The sequence below is a fragment of the Culex quinquefasciatus genome, chromosome 1 (genome assembly GCF_015732765.1).
Source record: "Culex quinquefasciatus strain JHB chromosome 1, VPISU_Cqui_1.0_pri_paternal, whole genome shotgun sequence".
Lineage (NCBI taxonomy): Eukaryota > Metazoa > Arthropoda > Insecta > Diptera > Culicidae > Culex > Culex quinquefasciatus.
In genome coordinates, this window is record NC_051861.1 from 9806038 (window position 1) to 9820472 (window position 14435).

The 14435-nt window shown below is 35.9% G+C and overlaps 2 protein-coding genes across 2 annotated transcripts; one reads left to right on the plus strand and one right to left on the minus strand.

The window, feature by feature from the left end:
* The first annotated feature begins 6353 nt into the window (after positions 1–6353).
* On the plus strand, positions 6354–12380 carry LOC6039895. Its single transcript, XM_001849341.2, has 4 exons — positions 6354–6754; positions 6814–7069; positions 11572–11688; positions 11766–12380. The coding sequence occupies exons 1-4, from the start codon at positions 6691–6693 to the stop codon at positions 12367–12369; spliced, it is 1041 nt and encodes a 346-aa protein (XP_001849393.2). The 5' UTR covers positions 6354–6690; the 3' UTR covers positions 12370–12380.
* Positions 12381–13287: 907 nt separating this feature from the next.
* Positions 13288–14016, minus strand: LOC6039896 (huntingtin-interacting protein K). Its single transcript, XM_001849342.2, has 3 exons — positions 13736–14016; positions 13568–13675; positions 13288–13503 (listed from the first exon to the last, which is right to left on the minus strand). Exons 1-3 carry the CDS (start codon positions 13892–13894, stop codon positions 13408–13410), a joined length of 363 nt encoding a protein of 120 aa, XP_001849394.1. The 5' UTR covers positions 13895–14016; the 3' UTR covers positions 13288–13407.
* Positions 14017–14435: the final 419 nt, after the last annotated feature.

The following is a 14435-nucleotide window of genomic DNA, read 5'->3' on the forward strand; positions in this document are numbered from 1 at the left end:
TCATGTTCTCTCAAACTGGTAACAGAGACGTATTCAAAAGCAATTTTATCGTTTTGGAACATGGATTCATTTTACTCACTTTCCAAAAACTTTGATTTAAAAAATTATACCTAGCTACATCACATCAATACAAAACACTAATCATTATTTTTTTGTTATTTTGAACGAATTGAATGACAGATATTTATTTTTCATATTTTCTTGAAGTTGTATGTTTTTTTTTACAAGCAGCTAAAGCAATAATTGAACCTAACACTTATTTTGACCTATAATGTTGCTATTTTATACTATTTTGTTGCAAAATATTAACCAAAATAAGAATCAGAACAATTTTTGATAAATTTAAAAAAATCCCGGGAATTCCCGGGATTTCCCGGGAAATTTGTTGAAAATTTCCCGTTTCCCGGGAATTCTGTAACCCCGGGAAATTGGACGCTCTAATTAGACCTACACCATGCATCAAAACATCAAATATCGGTTAAATTTGGTATAAAAAAAAACGTTACTTAATCCACCTTTAGGTGGTTGGTGCCTTCTTCATATTCATAAAGTAAAGACACTACACATCCTCAAAAAAGTTTATAAATAACACTTATTTTTTATCAAATTATCTGAGATCCGGCCTCGAAAAAGTGTATCAAAACACTAAAGTACTTATAACTTTTGATAGGGTTGTCAGATCTTCAATCTTTTGGGCTTGTTGGAAAGGTCTTTTGATTACCTATCCAACGATGGGTCGCATGATAGATCAGGACAACTTTTTCATCAAAATATTTGAGATCCGGCTTCAAAAAAGTCTATAAATAACACTTAAGTGCTCATAACTTTTGATGGGGTTGTCAGATCTACAATCTTTTTAACGCGTTGGAAAGGTCTTTCAAATAGTTACTTTTCTAATAATATATACCATGATGGGTTTTCTTACAAAAACCACCCTTTTTACAATCTTCCGAAGTTTAGCTAAAATCGTTTTTTTAGCATAACGGTCCAAATCGGTTCAGCCAGTCCGGAGATAATGCATATTTTTAGGTGCACGGACTCACATCCAGACACACGCACAGACAAATATATAGACATTTGTTCAGAATTTGATTTTCAGTCGATAAGTATACATGAAGGTGGGTCTACGAGGTCAAATAAAGAAGTTCATTTTTCAAGTGATTTTAAAGCCTTTTCTCATTGACGTGAGGAAGGCAATAACAGTTTGCCTATCGAGAAATTAAAAGTGAGAGTGTGTGCAACATGGAGTTAAACTTTCTGTGCAGTTGCTGTGAAGGTTCACATGGCACTTCGAAAAGTTTAACTCCATGTTGCACGCACACACTCTCAATTTCTCGATAGTGGACCCAGGTTTTTTTTAAATTTATATTTATTTAAATTTCTTTTCCATGTACATTCATTCAGTTAAAATATTATTGAGTGTCCAATCACAAACGATGACTTTTCACCTCAATTTGAAATACTAGCAACTTTCATTTATTCATGAAATATTGTAGCTTTCGCTATTCAGTGATTTAAAATGTAGGAGGTCCTACATGTACAAAAGGGAAAAGGGATACCTTAAAACTAACTTATAAACTATATAAAGAGCGGAATAGCGGACCCAGGTCCACAATCGGATTATGGACCCGGGTCCACTATAGGAAAAGGGGGTCCATAACAGGCAAAAAAAACTTTTTTTTAAATGGCTATTTTTCTGCTCAAAAACAAATAAACTGATGAAACAAATAGTCAAAATTGTTCAAAAGACTTCAGTTTTCATTGTTTTGTACAAAGGGTTATGAAAAAGGGCTTAAAATATTGAAAATTTGTGAAAAATGTGCATCGGCTCTACTAGGGGGTCCACCCTATAATGTGTATTTTCTTGATGTTTCCCTTCTTTAAAAATACACGATCTTTAATCGATGTGATGAAATTTCGTGTAAGAGATTTCTCTTCTTGTGTTAATCAGTTGACTTTTGTGAGCAAATTCTACCAAGTTTTCAAAGAAGGGAAAACCTCTAGAAATTAACAGCTTTTCTGATAATCAATGTATAATGTGTACTTCCTTGAGGTTTTTCATTCTTTAAAAATACACTCAAGCTTTTTATTTTCTTGAGGTTTTCCCTTCTTTGAAAATAATCATCCTGCTCTATAGTAAAATTTGGTAGAATTTAGTCACAATAGTTAACTGATTAACACAAGAAGGGACATCTCTTACGCGAAATCCCATCACATTGATAAAAGATCGTATATTTTCAAAGAAGGGAAAACCTCAAGAAAATCCACATTATACATTGATTTTCTGAAAAGCTTTTCATTTCCTAGAGGTTTTTCCTTCTTTGAAAATAAACATTCTGTTTTATAGTAAATAAAAATAAAATAAATTGTTCGCTCTACAGCATTGCCTTGGCGATCTCGATTGCGAGATTTCTACTCGAAACTAGGTGTCCGAAGGCTAGATTGCTGAGGCAATTGCAAATCACGTTTTACTCCTAAGCTTCCATCCACCCCGGGATTCTGAACTCTCTTAACTTAATAATAATACTTAACCACAAGTAAGCGAGTAGGCAAGATTGCATTCATTTTCAAATCAGGTAACATAAAAACAAATTTTCCGGGAAATGTCCATCAGGACTTTTTCAATAATTATAACATTTATTATTAGTTTTACATAATGGCGTGTACGGACAATTCTTTTAATTAAAAAACGGTAAGGTCACACTTGCCTGATGAAATCCAACAATCCATCGACGTCGCTGTGCACCAGATTTCAAACTGCAATTCCAATCAAGCTGGGTGTTTGAATGGCATTCTTTAAATCATTTTCATATGCAATCGGCTTACTTTTTTGGATACACGATGCACTTTGTTTGAAACACATCCACACCATTTATTTACCAAATCCTCCCCCATGCACACTTACAACACACACTTGCACAACGCTCTTCTCACATCAACTTGATCTCTTTTTTTTCAGATACTTATTTCTCCGCCGTTTTTATTTTTTTCGCGTTTTCGTGTGTTGTGTTTTCTCTTAAGCACAGTCGTCAGTAACAAACATAAGAAATATGTATAAAAAAAAATGTGTGAATGAATGCCTTCCAATGACGCTGGCTGCCGCTGATGATGATGACGGTTCGGAGGAGAAACTCTCTCTTCCCAGCCCTGGCAGCGCGCTGCTCAGCCGCGGCAAACTTTTTTCCCCCAACTTTTGCTGGCTGCTGCTTCGGAATGCACAAACCCAAACCTTTCCCCGGGCTCGCCCTCCGAGCAGTACAAAGTGTTGCACTTTTTGCTGCTGCTGCTGTTGCTTCCACCCACAATCTTGTTGGTCTGTCCACCAGAAGGGGGACGACCGAGAACGGCCGGAAGGGGGGACGCTGCCTGGAGTTATCCAATCCGAGGGCACTGTCTTTTTGCTCACTTTCCCACGTCGCGCGGAAGCGACGTCTGGTTCTGGAGCGTTTCGCACTGTTTTCGGAACCGCTCGCACACGAATTACACTTGAAAAACGCGAAAATGTTGCCTCAATTTTATTGACGACACTAAAGTTTTGCTCTCCTTGCGCGACGGACGACAAACTCTCGGACTCTGGCGTGAATCAAAGCTGGGTTGGTTGGAAAGTGAAGCAAAGAAACACACACAAAAAAAGAGAAACATTAGACGCGTTTGACAGGTGTGGTGGCAGAGGGAGCGAGAAGGAACGATTTTTTAGTACAAATGCGATGTTTTTGTTTTGCTTTGTATATGCACGGTGGTAAAGGTGCGGTTTGGAAAGATAAGCAAAAACGTAATGCATAAAAAATACGCACATTGTAGTTTTGTTCATTTTTTTTTTTAATTAAAAAAGGTATTAAAATTGAAATAACGAGCCATGGTTTCAACATTTTAATTAAAAAGTGTTTTTAAAATGAATTCTACACCTATCCAGTTGTTTTTGCCATCATTAGTTTCCAAAATATCTAAGTATTGACGAAAATGTTATTTTTAGCGAAACATAATTTTTCCGGAGCATTGGAATTTCATAAAAAATTCAAAACATTAAAACAAGCTCAAACATAATCATAGTTATTATTAATTCAGAAAAATGCATTTTAGATTGTTTTTGCAATTCCGTCGTGAAACTACTTACTTTTCCTGTCATTCTTGAACGACGAAATAGCCTACTTTTTTGTACCAAAAATAACAGAATCGAATAGCAACACTTTTCAAAATAAATGCTGAAAAGTTCTACTTTTCAGCACTCAAATGGGTGCTGAAAAGTTTAATTTATCAGCACTTGTTTCGAAAAGTAACACTTTTCAATATTTTTTTTTATTTAAACGATTTGTTGACAAAATACATGAAAATTTGACTTAAAATTTCAGTCAATGGGTGTTTTTTGGAATTGCAAAAAATGTTGTATGGAACTCGTTGCAAAACTTGATTTTTTCAGCACTTTTCGTATTTATCCAACTCGGTGAACCTCGTTGGATAAATGTACGACTCGTGCTGAAAAAATCCTCTTTTTGCAACTTGTTGCATAAACTACTATTTCAGTTTTGGAAATTTCGAAGTTTTTTTTGGAAAAATATTTTTTCTACCCCCTGATTTTTCAGACCAATTTTGAAGGTGTGGGGGGGAGGGGCCCCGACATAAACTTTGAAAAATATTTGCAACTTTTCAGCAACACAATCCTTAAAAATATGGTGTCTTCGGAAAAGTTGTTCTAAATTTAATGAATATTCTACATCTGAGAATTGATAAAGATTGGACGACTATTGCGCCCTCCACAGGTAACAAACTGAAACAGTTGCTTTTTTCCATAATTTTTTACGATTTTTTCCATACAAACTTCAAGCGATTAGAGGGAGGGGTTCCCGTAGTCAGAATGAGCTCAAATTTGGGATTTAGCCTAGTGCTGGGTCGAAAAAGCCCGGATTTGGACCACCCCAATGTACACCAATAAAAAGCACGCTCAATACTTTGCTTTTGAAACTTTATTTCAATTTTCGCTGACTGACAAATCAACATTGTTTCTATGGATCTACTACGGTCCCCTCATACCAAGCTGCCAAAAAAAAGTCTTTGAGTCAGGAAAGGAAAATGTTATTCTTTAGTTGTCATTCCGCTTAGAAAACAACGTTTTCTTGTTTTGATATTGTACGATCAGTTCCTTACTGGACTCGGTCGTTGGAAATACCTCGAGCCTTAAATAGGGATGATCATCCACAATAACACCGGCCAAACATTGTCTGCACATTATCGTTTCATGGGGAAGTATAAGCTTTTGAATGTTGCTAGACTGGCTCCCTTTTGCATTTTCATCACAATCGTGTGCTCTATCACTGACTATCTGCTCTATGACTGACTAAAGACTATCAGAAAAATCAAAAATATTCTGTACTTTGTTCTAGTCCTTGGAGGAAATCCAGTTTTTTATGCGTATACTTAACACGTAGCTTTATGGGTGGGACAAACTTGCCTTGGGTTTTTTCTCAGCTTGTTGTTTTTACGTATAGGACATTTATGCGAACACGGCTTGTTGGCTTGTGTAATCAAAACCGGCCTCTTTCTCTTAAATTTATGTCCCAATTCTCCTCGAAATCAGAACATTTCAGAAAAAAAATATCGTTTTCCGTCCAAGTTTTTCCAATAACAGCGAAAAAAAATGTTAAAAGAAGCATGTTGAAAAGTGATATTCAGATACAAACCAAACACGAGATAATAACACGTTTTAGCACTGTTCGTGCTTGATGACGATTGTAGTTATCAAGATTTTTTTTATTTGTATTTTTGCGTTTGTTTTATCTCAAACAAAAAAGTCATATTAACTACCGGGTTTGATTGCAAAATATTTACAAGCTAGTTGAAGTGGAAATAATTTCCGCTCATTATTAAAAATATCATGTATTTTGTTAAACCTTTTGCAAACACTTGCTTGATTGATTCGATATGGCGATAGTTTATAACAGTAAATGTTATCTATACTACAGTATTATGATAAGTGTACCATTGACCATACGGAAAATTGAAATTATGCAAGCTCCCTCCATGACCTAATTATTGTCCACATTGCATAAGGGGGCATTCATGCCTGGGCTGTCCCCCTTTCTTAGTTTTAATTCACACAAACAATACACCCAAACGGTCATTTTATCGTGCAAAACATACCGCCCCGACCAATCGACAACTTGTTGTTTGCGATAAGAAAGGTATAGCTAGCAAGCATCGAAGATACCGAACACCGCTTCCACGCGAGAAAGGTGGCTCTGATGATGGTGTGCTGCACAGAAAGCCAACCCCGCGCGTTATCTTATCAGAACCGTAAACAGCGAATGAGTTTTTCCGAACCGCCGTTCTGATAAGCGACCTTTGGGGTTTGTCGTGGGGACACTAGACGACGATACAGTTCGAATCTGGCCGTCCATCACCGCGATACCCATTTCAGATTGGGTCGGCACAGATGATCGCGAGTTCTGACGTGTGATATTTGTAATTTGAATTTTTATTGCCACGGCTTTGACGTTAATGTGATTTATTGCGATTAAATGCAGGAGTAGTTTTAGATGATGTGTCTATTTGATTGCACTAAAAGTTGATTGAAAAATAGGAATCGTTATCAGTGCCCTTATCTATCGTCGGTTTAAACGGTTAATTTTGTGGAGATAGTCATTTGAAATCAATACTCTAAAAACATGTTTCGGTAGTTCAAATGTCGTTTCAACCATGTTCGGTGACTTTGCTTATCAACTGTGTATCGTTGCAGTCATTGTTTCTCGCACAGCTGCTGGTAATTTCCACATGGTATAGAGTAGCGAGCGATTTCAATAAAATCTTGCAAATCCACAGATCTCGATTTTGCCAATCCAGAGTTTCACGATGACCAGTTTACATGTGGTCAGTTCCAGTGCAATGCGACTACGCAGATTTGCGTGGATATGATGTCGTGTGACTGTAGATCAGGATTCGAGCACAACCTGGAAGATGGCCGGTGTCATCTATGTCCGAGCGAAGGTCACCCCTGCGTTAACTGTTGCCTAGGAGAATCGATCTGCTATCGAGGATATTGCCAGCGCTGCTTTAGGGATCAGAATGGGGATTGCATGTAGGGTATATGACCCTATTTTGGACCTAGTACCTATTTTGGACCTATGTTTATTAATGGAGGTAGTTCAGGCTTTTAAAGTAAGAATTCACTGAATCCAACCAACAGAAAGTGTAGGCAGGATCGTTTTGTATCTTACTTCTTCCAAAAAATGTTAAAATTTTTGATTATTACCGCTTTTTCAGCCACTTTTTCCAACGCCATTCGAACTTCCTTTCATTTTCCTACCACATCGATTAGGTCCAAAAATTCCGGCCTCGTTGCTTATCAGATTTGGCTCGCGACACCTTGATGATTTTTTCTGTTTTGCACTGACGCCAAGCAATTTCGTCCGGTTTCCGAGCAATATAACTGTTGTTTATTCAATTCTTTCTTGTTTTCCGTCACTAAACCATTGAAATAACTATTCTACTATCGAAAAAAACTCATTTCAAAATATTTTTTCAAATCAGCCGCGTTGGATCAGTTTTTGGAGCTAGTTTGCCGTCGGTTCAAGGCTATCACCAACACATGCATAACAAAGTGTTGCCAGTTTTGTTTATCAATTTATTTCGATATTTCATTGAAATTGATTGAAATTTTTTTATTTAATATTTTGAATTGAATTTCTTTACTGTAATTATTTGAATGAAATCCAAGCTTTAAAAAGCAAATGATTTACAGAAACAATGAAAATATGTTTTTTAAACGATAAAAATGCAAATTGATGCTAGAGATTTAGATGATTGTTAGGACCGATTGCAAAGTATCCCAAAATTTAAATTGATGTTGATTTATTTTTGTCCTAACATCATTATCATCAATTTAGCCGCATATATTTTTAATTTTTGCTTCAAAAAATGCAAACTGGCTACCCTGTTGGAATTGAAGGGGAAACGATTGAAAAACCTAAAGGGTCTAGTTCATTAAATCGTCAGCTGTCACCGTGATAGGAGCTGTCAACATCGCATGTCAACATGTCATTTCGATTAGTTCTCGATCAATTTACGAATTATAAATAAAAAATGCTTTGAATTATCATCACCACGTCTTTTAAATGCTCTTTACTTGAAAACAAACAAAATTTGGTTAAGTTCAGAAAAAAAATCAAAAATGTGTCGGAGATCGTGATGGCTTTTAAGACGTATTGCAAACTAATCAGAGAAATATACATATGGATAATATATTTTTTGTAAGTTTTATCTGATTTTTGCATATTTATCTACAGTATGTAAAAAAAGTATTTACACCCCTTGGGCACTATGCACATTTTGTGATGAAACATGTAAAAAATTTAAAGTTTGACAGGAACCTAGTACTACGTTTTGTTCAGAAACTCATGCCAAACATTTTGCTACAAAAAGCTCATGAAAAGATGATTTCTATAAAAAGTTATATAACAAATACTATTACGAAAATAAAAAAGGTGCAAAAAAAGTATGTACACCTTTCGAAAAATTAACATAAATAATGTTATTTGTTGACAAATCACCATAAATCCAGTCTCCCAACTCCAAATAGGCATCCTTGACTGATTAAAAAATAATTTGGATTGAATATAAAGTTTACTAACTACTTAGTATAAAAGTTTATATAACTCTGGAAATTCTATATAAAACTTATCTAAACTTAATTTTGCAAACTTTTAATTCAACTAAATGTCAATATATTACCATAGAATTGCTAAATAAACATTTTGAAGTGGGTATAACACCGTTTTGGGGTATTTGTATCGATAGAATAGATTTTTCGTTGGAATTTCGTACCAACCCGGAATTACGTCGTAGGAAAATCCGCCTGCATCGAACCGGTCCACGATTCACAAGTCAACCTATGTGGAATCGGAAAGGGCATAAAATTTCCGATCTTTTGATACCCAAACATCTAGGTTTTCTTTAAAACCCACGTTTTTAAATACCTGGGCAAAAGTAAGTTTGATCCACGAGAACAAAAATTACGAAATTCCATGCATTTTTGGCAGGTTGCTCAAACGAAACCATAACAACGTTTTTGCTTAGGTATTTTAAAACGTAGGTTTTATAGAAAACCTAGATGTATGGGTATCAAAAGATCGGAAATTTTATGCCCTTTCCGATTCCACATAGGTTGACTTGTGAATCGTGGACCGTTTCGGATGCCGGCGGATTTTCCTACGACGTAATTCCGGGTTGGTACGAAATTTCAACGAAAAATCTATTCTATCGATACAAATACCCCCAAAACGGTGTTATACCCACTCCAAAATGTTTATTTAGCAATTCTATGGTAATATATTGACATTTAGTTGAATTAAAAGTTTGCAAAATTAGGTTTAGATAAGTTTTATATAGAATTTCCAGAGTTATATAAACTTTTATACTAAGTAGTTAGTAAACTTTATATTCAATCCAAATTCTTCTTTAATCAGTCAAGGATGCCTATTTGGAGTTGGGAGACTGGATTTATGGTGATTTGTCAACAAATAACATTATTTATGTTAATTTTTCGAAAGGTGTACAAACTTTTTTGCACCTTTTTATTTTCGTAATAGTATTTGTTATATAACTTTTATAGAAATCATCTTTTCATGAGCTTTTGTAGTAAAATGTTTGGCATGAGTTTCTGAACAAAACGTAGTACTAGGTTCCTGTCAAACTTTAAATTTTACATGTTTCATCACAAAATGTGCATAGTGCCCAAGGTGTAAATACTTTTTTACATACTGTATATATAATTTTCAAATACAGTTATAACGATTTTTTTCACAATTGACAGCGTTGGTTTATAATAAATTACACTTTTAAATTTTACCGTGTCAATCATGTTAGAAACACAATTTAACCAGCTAGAAAAATAAAAATCTTCGAAAAAGTAAGCATAAGAGGTTAATGCGATGTTAACATTATGAATTTTATGATTTGAGACATATAGCCGGGGTGACTTTGATAGGTTTGATAATTTTCCGCAAAATGAAGATTAAAATTGAATACGTACGGAATGGTATGGAATCATACTGACCGTGGTAGAGAAGGGCTCAAAGTACCCCATGAAGAACTTTTCATGAAATTTTGAAAAGTTTAAAAGTTAGTTAACTATAGCAAAGAAATTATTGATAAATTGCATTATTTTCATCTTCTCAACGTGTCATGATTTTTTCAATGAACATGATTTTGAATCGTAAAACGGAATGCATTTTCGGATTCTTCGGAATTTTTTCTACTAGGAAAAGGGTACTAGGAAAAGGTAAAATAAGTAATATAAATATTATTAAATATTATTTGTCTTTGAAACATAATTTAAAAAAATTTCATAATTTAAAGGCATTTCCAGTAAAACCAAATTTCATATAAAATGTGAAAACGTTTGATTCATTCTTTAAATTCAGTTATACATGTTATACAAATCCATAATTTAATAAACAAAACTAGTTTCAACGAATTTCAGGCAAAGTTCTGAATTTTTAACAATATTACCTAAAATTTATATGTATTATATTAAAAAGCTTATAAACATAATTAACTAAGTATTGACATAAATGATTTTCTTAAAAATTATATCAGCAACCTAAGTGATGGTAAGTTCGAAGTAAAAATCATGTTTGAAAACCTCAAATCTGCTTTTAACAAGACAAACTATGACTATCAAAGGCACCCTGGTAGTCAAACAAAGATTTTTTTCAAATACATATTACAATGTTTTTAAAGTACAACATATAGTTAAACTTTTTGTCAAGCAACTGTAAAGTTTATCAAGACAGATGAGAAAGTTTTACACCAAGTTGCAAGCTATAATCTCCCTTTTAAATTTCTTGATTGTTTAATAATATTTGAACAAAAGCTCTGCGTAAAATTTAGAACCTTTTTTCATTGTAACTTGTTATGTATCTGTGTCATTCATTTAATTTTATGATAAGGTGTTTTTATTGCGAGTAATAACGGGTTGTCTTTTATGTTCTAATGCTTGAACAATTAGGTCGTTAGAATATCCAAATTGTAAATAGGACAGAGACCTGCTAAAGATGCGTGAGTTTCCATTCAATATGATTAAAACACGTTTTCAAATTCAAATCCATTGTTTCCTCATAATTGTTTAATTTCTGAAATAAATATTTTCCAAATTATAATCGTGGATAGGCCCTTTGGTTTATCAAACCGAGTTTTTGTAAGTGTGCGTGTTGCCGCCGCACGCCGCAATTCGAGTTGTCCAAATTTCAACCAATCAGAGTGTGGGTCCAAAATAGGTTCAGCGATGTCTCCAAAATACATTCAATAAGTCCAAAAAGCATCCAAAAAATGTTTTACTTGAAATGCTTATTACAATGGAATGGTTAATTTATTTTAAATTTTCAATAGTACACTTTGTTAAGCATAAATTAAGGCACAAAACAATCTTGAAACGGGCCAAATTAGTTAGACCGTTCCTGAGAACTATGCGAAATATGTTGACGCTTTGCATAGTAGGTCCAAAATAGGGCAATATACCCTAATATTCTAATTTTCTACCACCATTAAGTTGAGACTTCATTGTGGATTATTTTCTTGCAGTTCTCAGGACTCCCTGTTCTTCCTGACCGCGGCCCAGGTCGCATTGGCAACAGCAATGGTAATCGGTATCGCAGCACTCGCCACTCTGCTGTACAAAACTTTCCGCGCCAGGTCAAGGTAAGCGAAGCAAAAATTTGGCTTGACATGCTCCAAATCAAGTGCCATAAATACAACGATTCTTATCTTGTGCACAGCGCAAACAACCCCAACAATCAACAAACCCTCTCGAGCGACCTGCAGAACCGCTCCAGCCTGAGCCGAGTGTCGCTGACCTCGATACAAATACGAGTCCTGCGGCGGCTACGTGACCGGCCGCCAAAGTACGAAACTCGTCACAACTACGAGTTTCACCAACGGGAGCAGCAAACGCAAACCAACCCAACACAATCGCCAGAACCGGTCACAATCCGGATAGGGGACCCACCACCCGCTTACGACGAGGACGTGACCTCGATGGTGGACTTCCCACCGCCGTATTCGGCCGAACTGCCCCACCCGAACGCGAGAGTTACCACTCTTACAGTCGAGCCAGTGAGCAACGAGCAAGGTTCGAGGGCTGATGAACCGCAGGAGCGGCAGCAGCAGGTCGATGGCAATCTAGTCAGTGGTGAAACAACTTCGACACTCGAACAAAGTGCCAGCAGTGGTGCGAACGGAAGTGAAACTTGTCCGTCGGGAATCGTGAACACGGCGTTTGTGAGCGATGAAGAACAAAGCGGGATGGAGGCGAAAGGCGAAGAAGGCAATGTCGATATTAGTGGCAAGGGTAATGATTCACAGAAGGTAATACACGTGTGAGACTGCTAAAAGGTGATGTTTTCTTTATCAAAAGGTCCCTGTCGTTTTGTTATAATAATTAGAAAATTTGCTGCGTAACGTCACGAACAGCATTTGAGACGCGTAGAAAAAATGTATGTGCGATAAAAGGTCGAAAGGACAAAAGGTCGTATGGACAACAAGTCAAAAGTGGACAATAGATCAAGTGGACAAAACGTCTAAAAGGGCAAAAAAAAAAAAGAATCTGACTTCGGAAAATATTCTGAGATTCTTCATTCTTTAAAATCAAACTATTCTTAATGGTTTTAATATTTTTGTAATTTTTGCCAATCTTTTAAACATGAGCAGACCTTAAAAATGTTGTTTTTTAATAATTTTAAACACAACCTATTCTTGATTTCGTAATATTTTTGTGAGTTTTTCGATTCTTTTTTTGAGCAGCCTTTAAAAATATTTTGAGATTTTCTATTCTTTAAGAACAAACTGTTCTTTAGAGTCGTGATTTTTAAGTGACATTTTGCAAACTTTGAAAAAAAAAAACCAGTTCCAACATTTTTGCAAGTTTTCTATTTTTTTTTTTCATATTTATCTTTGATGGTTGTAAAATAGTTCTTTAAAAAGGAATCTAAAATATTTTATTTTTCAAGGTTTTTGTTTCACTCCCTGGTTTCAAAAATGTGTCGGATTTTTCGAACATAAAAATTAAATCAGTCTCAAACCATATTGTGACCATTTTTATGCTGATTCTTCCAGTGTGCGCCACCTTCAACCCATTTTTTGTTAAAAATTATTTATATTTTTGTACTAAAAGCTGTACTAAATTGCTCGTTGAAAAACATCGCATTGAGAAATGCTTCCAAATCAAAACAAATTTTTCAAAAGCATTAACCGATCGAATTTTAATGGATTTTCTTTCATTTAAGCAGAAATTCAGCAAAATTTCAATTTACCTACTGTATTTTCGGCTTCGTTCCTTGCCTTGTGAAGAAAATTGAAAAGAGTTTACCCCTTCGATTAGAAAACGCTCCAAAAACGGTTCCGTGGATCCGGGTCCTTAAACTAGTCAGTGAGTGCTTCCAGCGCGGCCACGACGTCCCCTCTGTGCACTCGCAGCGTCTCTTCCGCCTTCGATCGACTGATTTCCATTTCTTTGATCTGTTATTGAGGCGGAAATTGGAAAAATAAGCTTTTGTAGAAGAACGGCTTGATGCAAACTTACAATCAGTTCAATGTCCTCCTTTTTCACGTGCACCTTCTGCAGTTCCCGCTCCTTGGCCAACTTTGCCTCATTTTCCTTGTTCAGCTTCTCCTCGAAGATGTTTACCGCCTACAAAAAAAACATTTAAATTTAAAACCGATCTGCCTTGCAGGTTATGTTTCCACCTACATTCGTGATCTCCTTGGAGGTGATTTCCTTTTCCTCGGCGTAGTCGGTGACTTTTTCCAGATCGGCGGCGCCGCTGTTGTGTTTGGAGACTTTCTTCTGCTTCTGTTTGTCCGCGGCCGTCTCGTCGACGCCGTTCACTTCCTCCGGATCGGTGGCCATTTGGGACAGGTTCCTTGGAGAAGGAGCGCGAAAAAATAACTCAAAAACCCGGACCGCACACGACGAAAACACTCCGACGAGATTTTTTGTGCCGAATTTGACAGATCGGCGGGTCGCGAGGTTTGCGATGTTTTTTTATTGCTGCTGACAGCAGTGTTGCTAGTTCTACTGATTTTTGTAAAAAAAAACGTAACGCCTCCAAAAAGATACACTAAAACCCCGGTTTACGCTCAGGCGTTACGCTTTGTATTTCGTCGATTTCTCTGGAACGACGCAATATTTTTGCAAACTTTTTAAAACGATTTATACATCTTGTGCAGATCTACAAATTGCTGTCAAAAGAATGTAAAAACATTACACTGTTTTCGAGAAATCAACCAAACAAAAAGCGTAACGCCTGCGCGTAAACGGGGGTTTTAGTGTACCTACATTTTGCACTCTAAACAAATTCTGGCAATCTGTAATTAAGTTAGGCACCTATATAAAAAAAGCCTTTGATTTTAAAATTTTCGTGAGCTTTAAATTTTGTCACAAAATTAGG

Excerpts from the sequence above, each read along its gene's own strand:
- LOC6039896 (XM_001849342.2), bottom strand. The coding sequence starts at position 13,894 with ATGGCCACCGATCCGGAGGAAGTGAACGGCGTCGACGAGACGGCCGCG. Across the intron at positions 13,676-13,735 it reads CCTCCAAGGAGATCACGAAT|GCGGTAAACATCTTCGAGGA; the intron begins GTAGGTGGAAAC and ends TTTTTTTTGTAG. Across the intron at positions 13,504-13,567 it reads AGGAGGACATTGAACTGATT|ATCAAAGAAATGGAAATCAG; the intron begins GTAAGTTTGCAT and ends CCTCAATAACAG.
- LOC6039895 (XM_001849341.2), top strand. The coding sequence starts at position 6,691 with ATGTTCGGTGACTTTGCTTATCAACTGTGTATCGTTGCAGTCATTGTT. Across the intron at positions 7,070-11,571 it reads GATCAGAATGGGGATTGCAT|TTCTCAGGACTCCCTGTTCT; the intron begins GTAGGGTATATG and ends ATTTTCTTGCAG. Across the intron at positions 11,689-11,765 it reads ACTTTCCGCGCCAGGTCAAG|CGCAAACAACCCCAACAATC; the intron begins GTAAGCGAAGCA and ends TCTTGTGCACAG.